The 20,119-nt window shown below is 36.1% G+C and overlaps 1 protein-coding gene across 2 annotated transcripts; it reads left to right on the forward strand.

Moving 5' to 3' along the window:
* Positions 1 to 160: 160 nt before the first annotated feature.
* Positions 161 to 17,299, forward strand: LOC125059671 (caspase-1-like). 2 transcript variants are annotated; one of them, XM_047664196.1, is made up of 5 exons: positions 161 to 971; positions 12,438 to 12,616; positions 13,281 to 13,432; positions 15,486 to 15,809; positions 16,786 to 17,299. In XM_047664196.1, the coding sequence occupies exons 1-5, from the start codon at positions 203 to 205 to the stop codon at positions 16,964 to 16,966; spliced, it is 1,605 nt and encodes a 534-aa protein (XP_047520152.1). In that variant the 5' UTR covers positions 161 to 202; the 3' UTR covers positions 16,967 to 17,299. The 2 variants fall into 2 exon arrangements, with proteins under 2 accessions (XP_047520152.1, XP_047520151.1); XM_047664195.1 differs by lacking the exon at positions 161 to 971 and adding an exon at positions 10,172 to 11,220.
* The last annotated feature ends 2,820 nt before the right edge of the window (positions 17,300 to 20,119 follow it).

A 20,119-nucleotide genomic window follows, 5' to 3' on the forward strand; every position in this document is an offset into this window, starting at 1 on the left:
TATTTGGTTTCCCAGGCGTGTAGAGTTAGGCATTCTACTTTTGGAAGCATTTTAATTGGCCACTACTAGTCTCCAGTTGCCATTATCAGTAACTGATAAACAACTTAACGCAGCATTTATAACCACTTATCAGCTGTCACTGTATTATACCAATCATATAATTTATCTAGATCATGATTTGTGATCAAATTGTGAACAGACAATGTCTACTCCTACAAATATTACTTTTGCTGCTGGAAGAAAAATGTGTGAATGTAATATGTGTCAATTAAAGAAAGATTTAGAAGACTACGATCGTTCAACTACTGACGGAACCGTTTATAACCTACCAGAATACGGAGCGAACGTAACGCCATCAGCAAAACAGAAACCAAATCAAAGAGTGACCATAGTATTAAATTCGAACAAAAAGCCAAGTGATGTGCCAAACAGCTCCAAAACAGTTAACAGCCCAAAAATTTCCGAATCCGAAGTAACGGAACCAAAAACTGTGTTGCCAACAAACTTACCTTTAGAAAACCAAGCGCCAAGTGATGTGATCGAGGTAACGCCAGAGGCAAATCCTCAGTCGCCAAACAGCTCCAACACAGTTAACAGCTCAAAAATATCTGACTCCAAAGTAACAGAATTAACAAATGTGTTGCCAAAAGCTGTAAATCAAAAAGAACAACCAACAAAAAATGAGACATTACCAACAAGGAAATTTTCACTACCAAAAATAATAGATATTAAGGAAGATAGAACGAACACTAGACCATTGAACAAATATGCAAAAACATACGAATTAGAGAAATTCGAGAAGAAATTATTGATAATTATCAACCAATATGAGATAATTGGGTACAAGGAACCTCGTTGGGGTACAGAAAAAGATGTTAGCGCTTTAACAAACACGTTTACGAAATTCGGATTTGAGATTGAATTACATGAAGAAAAAACGGTGTCGGAAGTGTCTACGTTGCTGGGAACGTGTAAGTCTGATTTAATTGCTTTACTAATTGACTCTCATCCGTGAGATCGTAGGTTCGATCCCCGGCTGTGCACCAATGGACTTTCTATGTGCGCATTTAACGTTCAAACGGTGAAAGAGAACATCGTAAGGAAACCGGCTTGCCTTAGACCCAAAAAGTCGACGGCGTCTGTCAAGCACAGGAGTTTTATAACAAGGTTGAATAGTTAAAAAAAATAATAATATATAAGTACAGTGCCCATTAATTTCTTTAATAAGTCGTTATGTATACAATGACACTTCGCTTTGCACTGTTTATATATACAATATTATATATATGTTAACTGTGTAATAAATAAGTAATCTATATATAAGTAATCTTACAGCTCCACATATCGGTATTACATTGATAAACAAAATATACGAAACAGAAAACATGAGCCAATTAAGTACATGAATTCATCAAAAATGAAAACTGAAATTAAACAAACATACTACAACTTTCATGATTCCATCCACTGCACCCGGTCGATATGACACGTACGATATGACAGTGTTGCGCGGAACAAAAATGAAGTAAACGCAAAATGTTTTTTTTTTCAAATAGCTCGTAAAATATACAATATTTCATAAAATCTCTAGGAATACTCGCCATGATTGAATAAAACTAGATTGGGCAAAAGTTAGGGGTACCTTAGTATTTTTTTATATTGTATCGTGTTATTAGAAATTTGAACACAAAGAAACGGAAATAACAAAACTAACACCCATTTCATATTAAATTTTTTGACAAAATTCAAAATCATTTATTAATTTAGGTAACACAATGTACGCTATGAACGTAGTCAAGTAGTGTGTCCGCGAAAAAGGGTTTTTAAAAACTTAAAGTTAAAATGAATACAACCGGTCCGATTTGAGGTCCGTTTAATACTAAATATTACAAGTGTTCTATTATATTTATATCCTATTCTTAAAGGCCTACGTGACCGTTGTGCTGACACATTGTTCTCACGCTCTACAAGGAAACGATACTTAGTAAGAACTAAGAGTGGATCGTAAATCATGTAAGAGTGGTTCGTTAATCATGTAACAGCACTTCAGCTATTGAAATATAAAGGATCTTTGTACTATTATGTTGCAATGGTTTTTGTTTATATAAAATATAATCATCTTATAGTGGTGACAGACGGGGTTATATAACTCCTCCCTCCTTAAGAGCGAAATTATCAGGGGATTGCACTTGCAAATTCTGACTATTTCGCCACTGCAACATATTAATAATATTATTTTTTATAAAAAAACACAACAATTAGCAAAATACAATAAAAGAGTGCCTAAACTAATGCTTTTCACTTTCACTGAATTGTCCATTTCACTATCACTATCTCTGTTAAGTTGTTACAGCACGTAAGACATGTGTTGCAGGTCACTGAGCTCCATTCCTTGTAAGTTTACTGGATTCTGATTTTCCTTAGAGTTCACTGTTGACTGTAACTCCAGCAGCTTAATGGATGGGATACGTTCTGATGACATATTTTCTCTTCTATAATTACTGTATTCTGGTCACAGTTGGATGGGTTTTCCTTGAAGGTCATCAGCTCCTCAATGCATGTCGTTTCAGGATACGGTGCCCCTGTTTTCTTGTGTGCAGAGATAATTTTCCTCAGAGACTTGTTTGCAAGGCTGTATAAGCGGTAAGTATGTTACACCTTTCACCAGGATATAGGGATATTTAGGAATGATTATTAAGGTTAGGTTTTTAGGGTCATGAAAGATAGGTAAGGGATACATTTTATTATAACTATAAGTTGAATTGGTTATTAAAGCTACCTCTAATACAAAAGTTATTTTCCTGTCTATCATGTATGATTTAACATTAATCGTATCTTCTAATTTAACTAAATTATCCCAAGTGGGTGGATACATAAGATTTTCTGACTGTGATATATAAATTAAAATCTGTAATAAATGTGTAAAACATTGGTTTTGGTGAAAGCCAAAGCAATTTCTAATTCGCTTATTTTTTATATAAAGCGTTCTAAAATTACTTACAAAAAGATTATATAAACTTATAACATATGTAGAGTATACTGCATTATTTTCTTTAGTACTTATATCTTTTAACATTTTTTTGTTTTTACACGTTTTAGTCTTTCGTCCATAATTTTGAGTTATTGTGTAATATTTCTGATGAATTAATGAGTCCATCTAACATTTTGGAAACAACTATTAAACGCTTGTTTGTGAAAATTTTGTTGACTAAGTACCTAATTGATTTATTAACTGTTCATATCGTTGAGCATCTTCCTGATCTAAGTTTCCAGTTATAATTTTAATAATAGAGCCTAGAGGGTTCAATATTCCTCTTCGTACTCGGTGTGAAGGGATTATTTGCCTATTTTTTTTTTTTTTTTTTTTTTTAGTAGTTATTCTTTGCAAATACTCTACTTGTTCCCTAATTCCTAAAAATTCTTTAAACTAAGACTTATCATCACTTACTATCTTACTAAATTACTAAATTTCCTATTGTTATATTCTAATTCCATTAGTAGGCCATTCAAATCTAATACCTTAAAAATAAGCCAGTTATCCTGTTGGATGAAGGCTGTTCCCTGTCTTACGGATCCCTGAATTGTTTTCAACCTTTTGAAGTTGAAGGCCCAAACTGCGGCTCGTGAGTGTCATCATGATCACTAAGCACCACCTTTGAAGGTCGTTTTATGTTTTTAATTGGTACCTTTTTGTGTTTACCTCTAATTGTAATAGGGATGGTGTTTCTTTCAGGTTTTCCTGTAACTATGGCCTTTTCAAAACAAGGTTTGTCCTTACTTCTGCGAGTGTTTATTAATTTTGTGAAAATGGTTTTCCCTTCTGGTAACGGGACGTCGGATTCGCCACCGCGTTTTTCTCTAGAGTTTTCCTTAAACGTTAACATTTTATCAGATATGTATTTGTATAAAACTTTTATTCTTTTGGCGTGGTCTTTAATTAATTTTTGCAAGTATTGTTTCTCGAAGTCTATATTGAATGGGTTTTCAGAATCTACATGGCCAAACACTACTTCAAACGGTGTTAAAGTTGTTACAGTATGAATCGCATTATTATATGCCATGATAGAGTAGATCATAATAGATGCGGCGTCGGTACATTGTTGTTCGTATTTTGCCAGTCTGTAAATTTCGATTAAGGTGGAATGAAAACGTTCAACTATTCCCATTGAATTAGGGTTCCTAGGCGTGCCGATATGTATTTCGATTTTATAGAGTGACATCATTTCTTTCAATAGATCGTTGTTGAATTCAGTACCAGGGTCGCAGCTTATTTTCTTAGGTATACCGTAAAATGAAAAGTATTTTATTAGTGCGCGGATAACGTCAGGTGTGCCTTTACTAGGAATTTCAATCGCCTGTCCTAGTTTGCTAAAAGCGTCAACTAAGGTGAGGTATGTTTTTCCTTCAATACTAAATATATCTATAAATAATTCCTGGAATGGGGCATCTTGCGTTTGAGTTAACTGTAAATATGGTTTCAAAGGCTTTCGGTCATATTTCATTTGTTTACAGGCTTCACAAGAATTAATTACTGCTGATATAGTTTCTTTCATGTTATTCCAAAAGAAGTGTCGCCTGATGTGTGTAAAAGTTTCTTGAATACCTCTGTGACAGGTTTTTCCGAGATGAAATTTCAGAATAACGGCTTTCTGTTCATTTTCATCGTCAATAAAAACGATTCTTTCCGTACACTCATAAAATTGAATTGATCCACCTTTAAAAAGCCTAATTACCATGTTGCTGAATTGTTTGCGATGTTCCGTATTTTCGAAATATATAAAATATTTCTTTTTGGGTTTTATGTATTCTTTCAGGAATTGTTTGATTAAATTTTCATTATCTATGGGTAGAAAAACTTCTAAGATTCTTTGTTTTTCACGGGACACGTCACGAACTTGAATGCTGTTTTTATACCATTGGAAAACTAATATTTGGTTAGGCTTCGAATCAATTGCTTCGTTTAAAATAGGAATACCGTGTGACTCAAGGTCTTGTGCTGAATGTATAGTTTCAGATTTACTCGAAAGAGATGGAATCGGGTTTGTAACTTTTTCGAAAGATTCATTGGATTTTTGCGAATCTATGTCTGAAATAGTGATTGTATGTTCAGAGTCAGTAATTGAAATTGTTCTTGAGTCTTGTGAATCGCGACGCAATCGTTTTTGTATCTCCTTATTATCACAGTTTACTTTCATGGATTCTTTATCGGATAATGCGTTAATTTTAATACGAGATAAAGCATCAGCATTACAGTTTTGTTTCCCTTTTTTGTAGACTACTTCGAAGTCGTAATCCAGGAGATTTAACCGCCAACGGGTGAGTTTACTACTGGGTTCCTTAAGAGAATGCAGCCACGCTAAAGGGCGGTGATCTGTGTAAATAATGAACTTCTTCCCATAAAGATAGGGGCGGAAATGTTTGATAGCCCACACAATGGCTAGAAGCTCACGTTCAATCGTGCTATATTTAGATTCAGTTTCAGTGAGGGTTCTGCTCGCGTAAGCAACGGGTAAGTCGTTGCCTACTATGCCTTGAGAAAGTACAGCACCTAAGGCTATTTGTGAAGCATCGGTCGTTAGGATAAAGGTTTTTTCTGTATCTGGGTATTGTAGAAGAGGTGCATTTGTTAATAGTTCCTTACACTTTTGAAAGGCGTCAATATATTGTTGATCTATTACAATTTTATTACGTTTTTTTAAGCAATTTGTCAGCGGCTTTGTGATTTTAGCGAAGTCTTTTATGAATCGGCGATAATAACCGATAAGGCCAAGAAAACTCTTGATTTCAGTTGTGGTTTTTGGTAAAGGATATTTCAGGACTGCTTGAATTTTATCATCATTTGGTTGCAAGCCATTTTCTGTAATCTTGTGGCCAAGGTAGAGAACTTCCTTACATAAAAATTCGGTTTTGTCTAATTGTACTTTTAAGTTTGAGTCTCTAAGTCGCTGAAAAACTGTTCTTAATTTATGTATGTGTTCCTGTAAGCTGGCTGAAAATATGATGACGTCATCAAGATACACCATACAATGAATGTTGTGGAGACCTCTGAGAACGTTGTTCATTGCTCGCTGAAAAGTTGCAGGCGCAGTTTTTAAACCAAACGGCATACGCGTAAATTCGTAATGGCCGTTCTGTGTACTGAACGCGGTTTTCTTTCTGTCTCTTTCTAAAACTTCTATTTGATGGTAACCTGAAGCTAAATCAATTGTACTGAAATATATAGCTTTTCCTAGTTTGTCTAATAAATCTGTTATGTTTGGCAGGGGGAATTTGTCATCGATAGTGATCTCGTTTAGGCGGCGATAGTCGATTACCATGCGATACTTTCTCTCACCAGAGGCATCTAACTTCTTGGGAACCAGGTGGACTGGTGCACTCCAGGGAGAGTGTGATTCCTGTATTATGTTATCCTGCAGTAATTTTTCTACTTGTCGATTAATTTCATCGTTTAAAATCGGGGGTAATCTATAGGGTTTTACATATATCGGATCTTCATTTGTCGTACGTATCTCGTGTTTAACTTGGTTTGTAAATGACAACGGTAATTTTTCAGTATAAAATATGTCTCGAAACTCGTAACATAAATGTGATATGGCTTTTCGCTCTTCATCATTCATATGATCAAGGCGGACTTTATTAAGATTTTCTTTTAGGATTTCGTCAACCTGAATGTCGTCTGTAACTGTGTTGGAGTAACACATGATATCGTTTTGTTGAAAGGGCTGGACATTAAATGGTTTTTGAAATGTAATTGTGACAGTTTGGTCAGTTAGATTTTGAATAACTGTTGAAGCTTGATGATCTATGACTTTCACAAGAGCTGAAGGCATGCGGATGCCGTCACCGAATTCTGTATATTCAATTAGGGCTTCACCGTTTTGTAAATTAGTTGGAATTTTAACACGGGTTTCTGAACGTGGTTCAAGTACGATTTGACGAGAGGGGCTATAAATAATAGGTATTACTGTGTTAGGTGTTATTAACAATTGATTTTTCATGTCTACACTTGCCTGTAATTCTGTCAGTAAGTCGGAACCAATTAAGCCGTCATAATTTTTATCTATAGAATATAAATAAAATTTATGTTTGAGCGGACTCTGAAACGTTTTCAGTAAGGGAATGTGTATGACTTCATTATGTTTACTTCGTGAGTGAGTGCTTATCACCTCGAACGGTTCTTCGTACTTAAAATCAGAAAAATAAAAGTTTGCCATATCAGGGCTCATAAATGATCTAGTAGAGCCAGTATCTATCATAAATTTTGCGTCAATTTCGGGGATATAAATATGTGGTAATTTATTTACCTTTTCCGTATTAATTTGAACTATGTCGGGTTTATGGACGAGGCTTCTGTATGAAAATTTTCGGTTTCAGTTTCCTGTGAAGTATCAGGGGTTTCCTCTGTGGGTACATATTCGACCTCGGGGTAATATTCATGGTTCACGGTATCGTCGTAGTTTTCAGGGTAGTATTCTGATTCGGGGAAGTTTACATAATCGTCCTGCAGTTGATTATAAAATAGTTGGTTCATATTAGTGGGTCTTTGAGGAGGAGCTGTCCTCATAGAAACATCAGTTTTTAACGCACTATTTAGTCTATACGGTTGTTGTGTTGGTTGAATGCCAAATTTAAATTGATTTGGTGGATTTTGAAATCGCTGAAAGTTTTGGTTGGGGATTCCATATTTGAATTGATTCTGTTGGAAATTAGGCCTATATCCAGTCGGTTGAAATTGTGGCCTATGCCAACCTGTGGGCTGAAAGTTGGGTTTATATCCTATAGGTTGAAAATTTGGCTTGTATCCTGAGGGTTGAAATGGTGGTCTATAACCAGTGGGCTGAAAGTTAGATTTTAATGCCGTATTTTGGGGAATGCCAAACTTAAAATTACTTTGTGGGGCTTGTTGTATCTGTGGTTTAAATTGAGATGGATTCACAAATGAATTATTTCGTAGATGTTGGTTATTTAATTGCTCTGGGGATGACATCAATATGGATGGTTTTTGTATATTAGACCTTAACATAGTGCTATGGGCTTGGTACTGGTATTTGAAGTTGACCTCTTCTAATACGATGGAGAGGGCAGCTTCAAGGCTATCACATCCTTTTAATCGTACGATTCTAATTAAGTCCTCGGGAAGATTGTATAAGAATACATTCTTCGCAAGGTTTGAGTAGATTGTGATTTTACTCGCTTTTAAATGTTGGTCTGTAAGTAAGTTTACTTTCGCAATTAACGAACTTTTAACGTGTTGAATTCGATTACAGAAATCGATGTAGTCTTCATTGTTTTGTAATCTCATAGTTTCCAATTCAATAGCAATGCATTCCTCCGAGCGAGGATCGCCAAAATGTTGAATCAATAATGCTTTTAATTCTAACCATGTTTTAATGTCCCGTCTCTCACTAACTAACACTGCAGCCTTGCCTACTAACTTGCTAGTTAATAAATGATACAGGTATAATTCCTGCTCCGGGTTGTTAACGCTATTGTAAACGGTAATAACATATTCACATTTGTCGATAAAGGTGTTAAGTAATTTTCCGTCTCCATTAAAGAGCGGAATAACACATGAGAATTCACGTGGCAGTATCTTAATTTCCGTCATTTTAAGTTTTTTTTTTTTTCTAAACAATTACACAATTACCCAATAATTATGGTTCACAGAATTTGATGTGAATCTAAACTTATAATTAGGTACACTTACTTTAGGGTTGCAGAATTTCATGCACTAACCTACTTACTTCTATGTTTCTTTAATTTACTTATTACAATTTACTTAAAACTATCGTTAAGATGAGAGATGTCGATCTCAAAATAACAAAAGAAAAGTGGAGAGGGCTGGATTTGAAAGGTGAAAAGGTGACTTACCAGTACATCGCTGCCTCAACACTCGCACAAAACACCCTTAACGCTTTTGGATTTGCGTTCTTGACAAATTTATTTGTTCTTTTGAATAGCCGTTTTTAGCAATCGCGACGTAGTTTCCCCTTTTTAGGTAAGCAGAATTTGATGCTCGAACCGATAATTGAGAAATACGTGCAGCTAGAGCGACTATCCTGTCCTCAGCGCCAGTCAAGTAGTGTGTCCGCGAAAAAGGGTTTTTAAAAACTTAAAGTTAAAATGAATACAACCGGTCCGATTTGAGGTCCGTTTAATACTAAATATTACAAGTGTTCTATTATATTTATATCCTATTCTTAAAGGCCTACGTGACCGTTGTGCTGACACATTGTTCTCACGCTCTACAAGGAAACGATACTTAGTAAGAACTAAGAGTGGATCGTAAATCATGTAAGAGTGGTTCGTTAATCATGTAACAGCACTTCAGCTATTGAAATATAAAGGATCTTTGTACTATTATGTTGCAATGGTTTTTGTTTATATAAAATATAATCATCTTATAGTGGTGACAGACGGGGTTATATAACTACGTCAATAATAAAACTACAAATGTTTATAATTTTACATTTACTGCTAGTTCCCAAAACAAGAGCGTAGAAGCACGCCAAGTTTTTGATTTAATCAATGTTTGTAAGGAGCTGCAACCATTACACCATGTTCCACATGACATCTTAAGTAATCAATAGATTATTAATCATAATAAAATAAATTAAAAACGAAGATTTGTCCTTTATCAGCAGGAGGCATGATGAAATAGGAGCACGCACTTACATTCTCGTGGGAACAACACACAAATACATACTCGTACCAAGGCAACTTCTTGTATGTCAGTATATGCATTATTCACAGGTTTCATTCATCATATATATTTACAACTAAAAATAGTACACTTTACTCAGTCTAGGAACCATTAGAATATCTAAGATGAGAGATGTCTTTGAGCCCATGTTCACGCTGGAATATGCAGAACAACAAAAAATTGTACTCGACAACCCTATGCCTCAATAGAATTACCTAATAGACATATACATAATATGATGTATCGGGGAGAGCATATTAAGCGCGTTTAACCAAATGGCAGCCTCTGACAAAAAATATTGAAATTATATTGCAATGAGTTGTTGCGGAAGTTTTTTGATAAGGCGTTACTTTTTCAAGCTTCAAATAATACACAATAATATAATATTACGTTTGTTTATTGTCAGCAGCACGTCTACTCCAATCACTGACACGCAATCGTTGGATTTGCCCAATCACATTCAAGTGAAACGTCATATTTGGTTTCCCAGGCGTGTAGAATTAGGACTCTACTTTTGTATGCATTTTAATTGGCCACTTCTAGTCTCCGGTTGCCATTATCAGTAACTGATAAACCACTATACGAAGCATTTATAACCACTTATCAGCTGTCACTGTATTATACAAGTCATATAATTTATCAAGAACATTATTTGTGATCAAATTGTGAACAGACAATGTCTACTCGTCTTACTTTTTCTGCTGGAAAAAGACCGAACAGAACCGTTTATAACCTACCAGAATATGAAGCCAACGTAACGCCATCAGCAAAACAGAAACCAAACCAAAAGCCAAGTGATGTTACCAAGGTGACGTCAGAGGCAAATCCTCAGTCGCCAAACAGCTCCAAGACGGTTAACAGCCCAAAAATATCCGAATCCAAAGTAACGGAACCAAAAACTGTGTTGCCTACAAATTTACCTTTAGAAAACCAAAAGCCAAGTGATGTGATCACAGTGACGCCAGAGGCAAATCCTCAGTCGCCAAACAGCTCCAAGACAGTTAACAGCCCAAAAATATCTGAATCCAAAGTAACGGAACCAAAAACTGTGTTGCCTACAAATTTACCTTTAGAAAACCAAAAGCCAAGTGATGTGATCACAGTGACGCCAGAGGCAAATCCTCAGTCGCCAAACAGCTCCAAGACAGTTAACAGCCCAAAAATATCGGAATCCAAAGTAACAGAATCAACAAATGTGTTGCCAAGAGCTGTAAATCAAAAAGAACAACAAACAAAAAATGAGATATTACCGTCAAGGAAATTTTCACAACCAAAAAGAATAAATATTAAGGAAGATACAACGAACACTAGACCATTAAGCAAATATGCAAAAACATACGAATTAGAGAAATTATTGATAATTATCAACCAATATGACATAATTGGGTACAAAGAGCCTCGTTGGGGTACAGAAAAAGATGTTAGCGCTTTAACAAACACGTTTAAGAAATTCGGATTTGAGATTGAATTACATGAAGAAAAAACGGTGTCGGAAGTGTCTACGCTGCTGGGAACGTGTAAGCCTAATTTAATTGCTTTGCTATATTTACTACTTTACTATTGGGCAGTGCAAAGAGCAGTGTTGGCCTAGTGGCTTCAGCGTGCGACTCTCATCCCTGAGGTCGTAGATCCCCGGCGGTGCACCAATGTATTTTCTTTTCACTCAAACAGTGAAAGAAAAATTCCTGGGGAAACCGGCTTGCCTTAGACCCAAAAAGTTCACGGCGTTTGTCAGGCGCAGGAGGAGTTTTATAACAAGGTTAAATAGTTTAAAAATAATAATATATGTAGTACAACAACAGTGTCCAAATCATTCTTAAATAAGCCGTTATGTATATGTCGCAGTAATAAAGTTAAATCAGAGAGTTAATTGAATCTCTAGACATTTAATTAAATATCGATATTGAATCTAAATAACAAAACTAACACCCATTCGATATCTAATTTTTTAACAAAATTCAAAATCATTATTCATTTAGGTAACACAATGTACTCCTGTTAACGTCAATAAAGAGACAAATTAAATGCTTCTAATTTTACATTTACTGCCAGTTCTCAAATCAAGGGCGTAGAAGCACTCTTTTTAAGCGCCAAGTTTTTTGTTTTACTCAATGTTTGTAAGTAGCTGCAACCATTACACCATGTTCCACATGACATCTTAAGTAAGTAATAATAATAACATAAATTAAAAACAAAGAATTGTCCTCTATCAGCAGGAAGCATGGTGAAATAGGAGCACGCCGACCAGTCACCAAAAGATTTTGGCAATGGATCTTATCAACAGGCTAGATGGTAATCAACCTGCGCCTCGCGTCGAAAAACCTGTCTTAGTTTAAATTTCAAATCTTGACTTTTACGACTTTTGAACATGGAAGTGCAGTGCATACAAAGTTCCTGCCTACCAGACTCGTCTTTTTTTGACGGTCGTCGCACCAACGACTACTATTTAAGCCTCGACTTAGGCTATCGCGGAATATGCTTAAGAATATGCATACCGCTAAATTACCTGCTTCTTGGGCACACCTCACACACTCACCCTCACTTTTACACAATTACACAGCACTGCATTAGTTTTTATTGTTTTTTTTTATTTAATATTTAACTTTTTGTATATATTATGTGAAATAAAGAAAGTTTCACAGTCTTAAACGCGTGTAAGCGATACATTTTTGTCTTTGTTCGAACTATATTTCGGATCTAAATTGCGTGCTAAATTAGTAATATAAATTTTCAGTTGACCATCGTAATTTCTCGGAATATGGTTGTGTGGCAATTGTAGTTCTTACTCATGGGAGAAAGGGTGGCTACTTACACGCCAAGGACGGCCTTTACCACGAATACCATCTATTAAATGCATTTAAAACGCAGGATAGGCCTTCCTTGGTGACAAAACCAAAGCTTCTAATTATTCAGGTAAGGCAATTTGACGAGGTTTTAACCGATTTTGAAAATTTTGAGTATGTACATTTATTAAAGTTTACGTGAGGTGTTTAAGGGGGGGGGGGGGGGGGGGGGGGCTCGAGTCAAATCTCACGTAATTTTTTTTCTGATTGAAAAAAAAAATTAGGAAAATGGTTGACCCTAAAGGCTATCTTTCCAACTTCCCGCTAACTCCATACCTAAACGCTCAACATTTAACTTATTTTCTTTTTGAGCTCTTCGAGCTCAATAGTACGAATTCTGTGTTATTTTGAGTTCTCCGAGCTCAAAAAGATAGCTTTTTGAAAAATCTCACGTGAGATTGGTGGATGGGGGAGGGGGTTGAATAAAATCTCACGACATCTCACCAGGGGGGGGAGGGAGGTACAGAAAATTAAAAAAAACACCTCACGTAATTTATGGACGCCCCCTAATATAATGCTATATCTACAGTCTCTGTTACAAGCTATCTTTTCTAAAATATATGATAATTATGTTAGTTTACTTAGTCTTTTGTTTAATTTTACTGTTTAATTTGTTGTTTTATTCATATGTAATGTTTTGCATTTGATGGACCGCATCGGAGTAATCTGTAAAGCTTATTTTGTGTAATAAATAATAAAGGACAATATTAAATTTTATACAAAAATTGTTTCAGGCCTGCCGTGGTGAACAGTCTGTAGAGGGTGTTAACGTTGGCACACCAAGTACTATTAAAAAAGACTCGACCTCTTTTGAACCATATCTATTACCAAGTGAAACAGACATTTATGTTCTCCACAGTTCTTACGAGGGAAAACCTTCGCACAGGTAATTCTTATATCTCTGTTATAAAACTATATATATATTTATACCAGCTAACCCGGCAAACTTTGTTTTGCCATGTATATTATTTCTAGGAAACATTTTATTAGTTCAATAAAAATAAGTATCTACTATAATAAAAAATAGGAGTTGATGATAGAGGGGTGAAAATTAAGGGTTGTATGTATTTTTGTATGCTGTATCATAAAAAAAAATGGACACCCCTTATCACTTAGGGGTTTGAAAGATAGATAGTGCCGATTCTCAGACTTACTGAATATGCATAACATTTTTTTAAGAATCGGTCGAGCCATTCCGTAGGAGTATGGGAACGAACATTGTGACACGAGAATTTTATATATTAGATATAGGCTGGCTCGAAGGACAAAAATCTACTGTTTCTGGGTAATCGGGGTGCTTTAAATAATAGAAGATTTTATTTTTAGTCTATAATTAATGAGTCGCGTACAACAATAGAATATATGCGAAATAATGCAATATAACTGTCGAAGAGTGTACCTACGTCTGGCTATACTCTTACAATTTTGGTAATCGAAAAAAAAAATGTACAGCCTTGGATCGTACAACATGTATACACCAACAATCACTGCAATCATCCTAACACGCGCTAATATAATATTTGAGACCGCTTAGATATAACTTCTCGTCCCCCCCTAGGGCCTTCGGGGCAGTCAGTGATTAGACTTGTTGAAAATCTTCCTTTTAGGCATTGATATACAAAAAACCCAAGATGCACAGTCTCGAATAAAAGTAACGCTCGAAAGTGTCCCGAAACACTATTTCTGTCCCTTTCTATAACAGTATATGTTACAAGCATATATTATTGCAACATCAACCTTACGCGAATTGCTTAAAGTTGTTATTACAACGCAGTGTATACGTACTTAAAGGTAGGACAAGGTATTGAGTGGAGTCGAACATTACTTTTTTATTTACAACTATTTAACATAATTTTAAATTTATCCGACTTTTCGGGTGCTTTACAGCGTGCGTGGTCACGGTGACTGAAGACAAAAGGTGTTGGATGTTAAATAGTTGTAAATTTATAATAATACATAACTTTAATCCGGTTAAAAAGTTTTTTCTTTAAATTAAAAAAAAATTTAAATTGGCTACCTCCTGACCTACACTTTATATAGCGTAAATATATTTGTCAAAAACTACACACAAAAAAGTTCAAAAGTACATAAATTTATTTATAAAAAAAACACAAGTAAATAACATCGACTCCACTTATTAGACGCGAGACTATTTGAAATGAGCGCACAATTTAGAATGTTGCGCTCATTTTTTGAGGACGTTTTTTAGACGTTGAGTGTGCATCTTGGGTTTTTTGTATATCAATGCTTTTAGGTCGATTTTTTTACCTTTTCTTTATATTCTCCATAAATGCGTGTGAATAAAATTCGTCAAAAAAAACCACGAGAAACGAAGAAGAAAAATTGTTATATAACATGATTAGTTTTCTCGGATTAAATTCCTCGACGCCTGGCTGTGAAAAGCATAAGCTTTTTTAATGCACTTTCTGCTTCACCTCTTAATTATGGAACCAGCTGCCAAAAAGGTATTTCAAAACCTTTAAGAAAGAGCGTAGCAGCTTTAGAAGCTGTTCACATCCGTAAGCCCTCGGCGTTGCTTTTATCAGCCTATCAGTTTATTTCTGTCTCCTTGCTCCTGTATCTTATTAAATAAGTTTTGTTTCCCCTGAATGAGCCAAAGCTAGTTAGTGTTTATATTATATTAATAATAAGCTTCACCAGCTTAGCATGGGACTAGGTCAATTGGTGTGAATTGTAAAAAAAAAAGGAGAAGGTGTTAGTAGCTGATAATTGGCACATTTCATATAATACGTGGTGCAACATAATAATCTAAAGGACAACGCGAGCCCTCTGGCTTTGAGAGTGTCCATGGGCGGCGGTATGGCTTACCATCAACTTACCCTCTTGCCCGTTTGCCCCCTATAAAATAATAGAAATACCGCATAAATCACTGTTGTGTCTAGGTGTTCCAAAAACATAAAATACAAACCTATTTACAGAGACATATTCGACGGTTCTTGGCTAATTCAGACATTGTGTAAAAAGATAAATGAATTAGCGCCAACCCACGACTTGGCCAGTATAGTCACTGAGGTGAAGCAAGAAGTGGCAGTCGATTTTTGCTTTGAAGAATATAACACAGAAACATTAAAAATGGAGACGAACACACAAGTGCCTGTAGACACGTCGACGCTTATTCGGAAGTTATATTTTCGGAAGTATGGTGAAGCACCGATTTCTGGGATACCGACTACTCCTGATATAGGATTGGAAAAATGCTCATGCTTGAAGGACTATTTCGCATACATAAGGACGTGTTTGCGGTAAGTTTTTATACAGAAATACTAATCATTATTACTTCATGATATTTTATAAATATGGTTGGTTGGGAGAGCGCGCCTCTCGAGTACCCTTAGTGGTTTATATTTCGTCATCCATCGTCCATCGACCATCGTCCATCGTCCTTCGTCCATCGTTCCATCGTGTATCGACCATCATCCATCGACCATTGTCCATCTTCCATCGACTATAATCCATCGTCCATTGTCCATCTTCCATCGACTATAGTTCATCGTCCATCGTCCATTGACTATAGTCCATCGACTATAGTCCATTATCCATCGTCCATCGTCCATTGACGATAGTCCATCGACTATAGTCCATCGACTATAGTCCATCGTCCATAGACCATCGTCCATCGCCCATCGACTATAGTCCATCGTCCATGGTCCATCGTCTATCATCCACCGTCCATCGTCCATCGTCCATTGACTATTGTCCATCGACTATAGTCCATCATCCATCGTCCATCGTCCATCATCCATCGTCCATCGACCATCGTCCATCGCCCATCGACTATAGTCCATCGTCCATGGTCCATCGTCTATCATCCATCGTCCATCGTCCATCGGCCATCGTCCATCGTCTATCGACTATAGGCCATCGTCCATCGTCCATCGGCCATCGTCCATCGACTATAGCCCATCGACTATAGCCCATCGACTATAGCCCATCGACTATAGTCCATCGTCCATCGTCTATCGTCCATGGTCCATCGTCCATCGTTCATCATCCATCGTCCATCGTCCATGCAATTTTTATATAATTCTTACAACATCAGCGCTGATGAACGTTGGGTTTAAAAAACTCGATATTGAAGTTATGTTCGCAAACGCTGATTTGACAAAAGTACAACACGCATTGTTCCTGAAAAAGAATCCCCTCTACTTAATATCCATGTTAATACGCTGCAAGAAATATGACAGCTCTGGTCAACTTTTACCGTGAAACTCTTTACAGGTTGCATTTGAAACAAAATCCTGGTGATGCCATTACGGAGTACTTCATCACAGCGTCAGAATCGTTGGAAAGCTGTTCCGATACGAGCGATAAAGAAAAAATTACGAAGGCCATTGTGAATTACTTAAGCTTGAACAGCAAACAAAGCTTATTCTACAAGAGTATTCATTTTCAAAATTAATCGTAGTCAAGTAATGATTGATGATATTTTATCAGCATTTGAGAGGCTTGCTGACTCACAACTGTGTATGTTACGTTGAGAAATTTAGGTAATTGTAATTCGATCAATACCGGAACAAACTTGTGCCTGAAGTGAAAACTCTGGTACGTGGACTCTCGGACTGAGTTCGACTAAATCTAGTCCAATTAACTGTCTTGGGTAACCCCAAGATATCCAAGAAGACAGAAGTTTGTGCGTATTCCGCTAAAAATGCTCTCTTCGAAGATACTCTTGCGTTGAGTGTTGACATATCGAATGACGTTCAGTTTTGCGATCATTTGGGTGGGAAGGCTAAATCTTCTATCTTCTATATATATAAAAAGAAAATGGTGTTCGTTTGAGGCTCTTTCACGCCTAAACCACTGATCGTATGGACATGAAACTACCACCATTCGATGCGAAATTTTTCCTAGATGGTTTATGGCTATTTATTTATTAAACTCCAACGTTCCTTCATTTTTTTATTGCTGTTTTACTTTTATGAAAATTTATCCATACGGAATTCACCGCGGAAACATTCGGGGAGGCTTCCTAGAACCTAAACGTCAACATCTGTTAAAAACTCGATTTTCGAAATATTTCAATTTTCTTAGCGGGAAGTTAAAAAGAAGAATAATAAAAATATGAAAAAAAATAAAATAATGAAACATAAAATTTATTTTAATTCGTCCAGCAAAGCGGGCGCGAAACGGCTAGTCTTTATATATATAATTCTTCTGTGAGTGTGTATGTCACTGAACTTCTCTCAAACGACTGGACCGATTTTGATGAAATTTTTTGTGTGTGTTCAAGGGGATCTGGGAATGGTTTAGATTCACAAATCAGCCCGGCAGGTGGCGCTGCAGTCGGTACTTTCATACTTTAATAATTAATATCCTAATAGCTTGAAATATCATGCAGGACAACGTCAGTAGGGTCCACTAGTTATCCTATAAGAAGCTTGGTGTACTATGCAAAGCGAGACGGTAATTCACTCCGGGCAACGATTGTGTAAATTAGTTTAAATAGAAAATTAATCCTTGAACTAAATTAACTATCCGACTGTAGGAATGCCAAAAGTACTCTAAGTAATTTGATCTCATAATTATTTTACGGATCAGGAAATTTGCCATCGTTTCGTCGAGTATTTGCTGAACTGTTTACACATACATTTCTATGTATGTAAACCAAAAGTTGTGTGTCGCAGAAGGTTCACCTACGTGCTTTAGAAATGCTCGGGCAAATGGCAATAGATACAGCCCTGCGATTCTGTAACTCACTTTTCGAACTCACACAGCGGTTTTCGCATCGGCGGTCGGCGGCATTCTGAAAAGGTGGGAGCTTGTAGTTTATTGTTTATTAGAATGCCAAATCATAAAATGACTGCTTGACGACTGATTTGAGAGCGACCGCCGATGCGAAAACCGCTGTGCGAGTTCGAAAAGTGAGTTGCAGAATCGCAGGGCAAAAATCTGAGGGACCTAAAAAGTTGTAGTAATAGCGTTATTGGTATATTTGTGATTAATATCAGAAACTATTTTGTAATTATTGATTTAACTTGTTCGGTAATAGGTACGTTCATATGTGTTTATTGGTCAGCTAGCAGGAGTTATAACTAAAATTATTTCTCATAATAAGTAATAACTAACACAGCATGCTATTAAAAAAGAAGATTGAAATGAAAGTAATCGCTTAGTTATAGTTATAATAATCGTTTACCTTATATAAACTTCCCCGCTAATAGAAGAAGAGAAAGTGATCAAGAAAAGAATATACAGAAATCTGAGTCCAAAAAATTATAACAGACTGGCTCAAAAAGATTCTTAGATTTACTTAATTACCACATTAATTCAGCCATAGCACGATGTTCTATAGCATAAAGCTTTTCTCGGTAAATAGGCTTTTAAATGAAAATATAATGCTAAAGTAGACATAATATAGCGGACTTTTTTGTAGATCTTGTCTTCTATAAAACAGTAGTACATCCCTTTACTCGATGCCGGTGTGAAGTTGATTTCGGACATATTTAACGCCTGGGAAGAATCACATGATGGAGTCGGCGTCTTTTGTGACCTGTCAAAGGCCTTTGACTGTGTTCATCCTGATATACTCGTTGGAAAGCTTCAACACTATGGCGTTGATGGCAAAGCTTCCAGCCTGATGAATTCATATTTAAAGGGAAGGATCCAAAGAGTTCATGTCAATGGAGTCACCTCTCCGGGTTAGCAGGTATCAATGGGCATCCCCCAAGGATCGATTCTCGGGCCTTTCTTATTTCTGATTTACATAAATGACCTCCCATTCTTTGTCAACGAAGTTCGTGAGATGGTATTGTTTGCTGATGACACTTCACTTCTATTTAAAGTGAATAGGAATAACGTATTATTGGACGATGTAAACAATTCTATCTCTCGTATAGTTAACTGGTTTAATGTAAATAACTTACTGCTTAATGAGAATAAAACAAAATGTATTAGATTTACAACTACTAGCGTAAAGCGAGATATTGGTAACCTGAAAATTAAGGACAGTGAACTAAACTTTGTTGAAAAAACTGTTTTTCTAGGCATAACAATAGATAGTAAACTCCAATGGGGCCCACACATAGAGACTCTTTCGAATAGGCTGAGCTCTGCAGCATATGCAGTAAAGAAAATCCGACAGTTTACTGATGAGGACACGGCTAAAATGGTGTATCATAGCTACTTTCATAGCGTTATGTCGTACGGTATTTTACTGTGGGGTGCTGCTGCAGAGGTTCAATCCATATTTGTGCTGCAGAAGCGGGCTGTTCGGGGTATTTGTTGTGTTTCTCCGAGGGAGTCGGTACGGAATAAGTTTAAGGAATTAAATATTATGACACTATCTGGTCAATATATTCTTGAAGCCTTGTTGTATGTCCAAAAAAATATAAACGATTTTAAAACAAATGGTGACTTTCACCAGTATAATACGAGATATAGAACTAATTTGAGTGTACGACCAACCAGGCTCCAAAAGATAAACCACTCCTTATATGGAAATTGTATTCGATTTTACAACAAACTCCCAAGCGAAATTAGAGAATTATCACTAAATAAATTCAAAGCCCTCGTTAAACGAAAATTAATCAACAAAGCTTTTTATAAATTTGAG

The sequence above is a fragment of the Pieris napi genome, chromosome 20 (genome assembly GCF_905475465.1).
Source record: "Pieris napi chromosome 20, ilPieNapi1.2, whole genome shotgun sequence".
In the NCBI taxonomy this organism is placed as follows: domain Eukaryota; kingdom Metazoa; phylum Arthropoda; class Insecta; order Lepidoptera; family Pieridae; genus Pieris; species Pieris napi.

Coding starts and splice junctions, on each gene's coding strand:
- LOC125059671 (XM_047664195.1), top strand. CDS start 10,380: ATGTCTACTCGTCTTACTTTTTCTGCTGGAAAAAGACCGAACAGAACC. Junction 11,221..12,437: donor GTCTACGCTGCTGGGAACGT/GTAAGCCTAATT, acceptor ATAAATTTTCAG/TTGACCATCGTAATTTCTCG. Junction 13,433..15,485: donor GAGGGAAAACCTTCGCACAG/GTAATTCTTATA, acceptor ACCTATTTACAG/AGACATATTCGACGGTTCTT.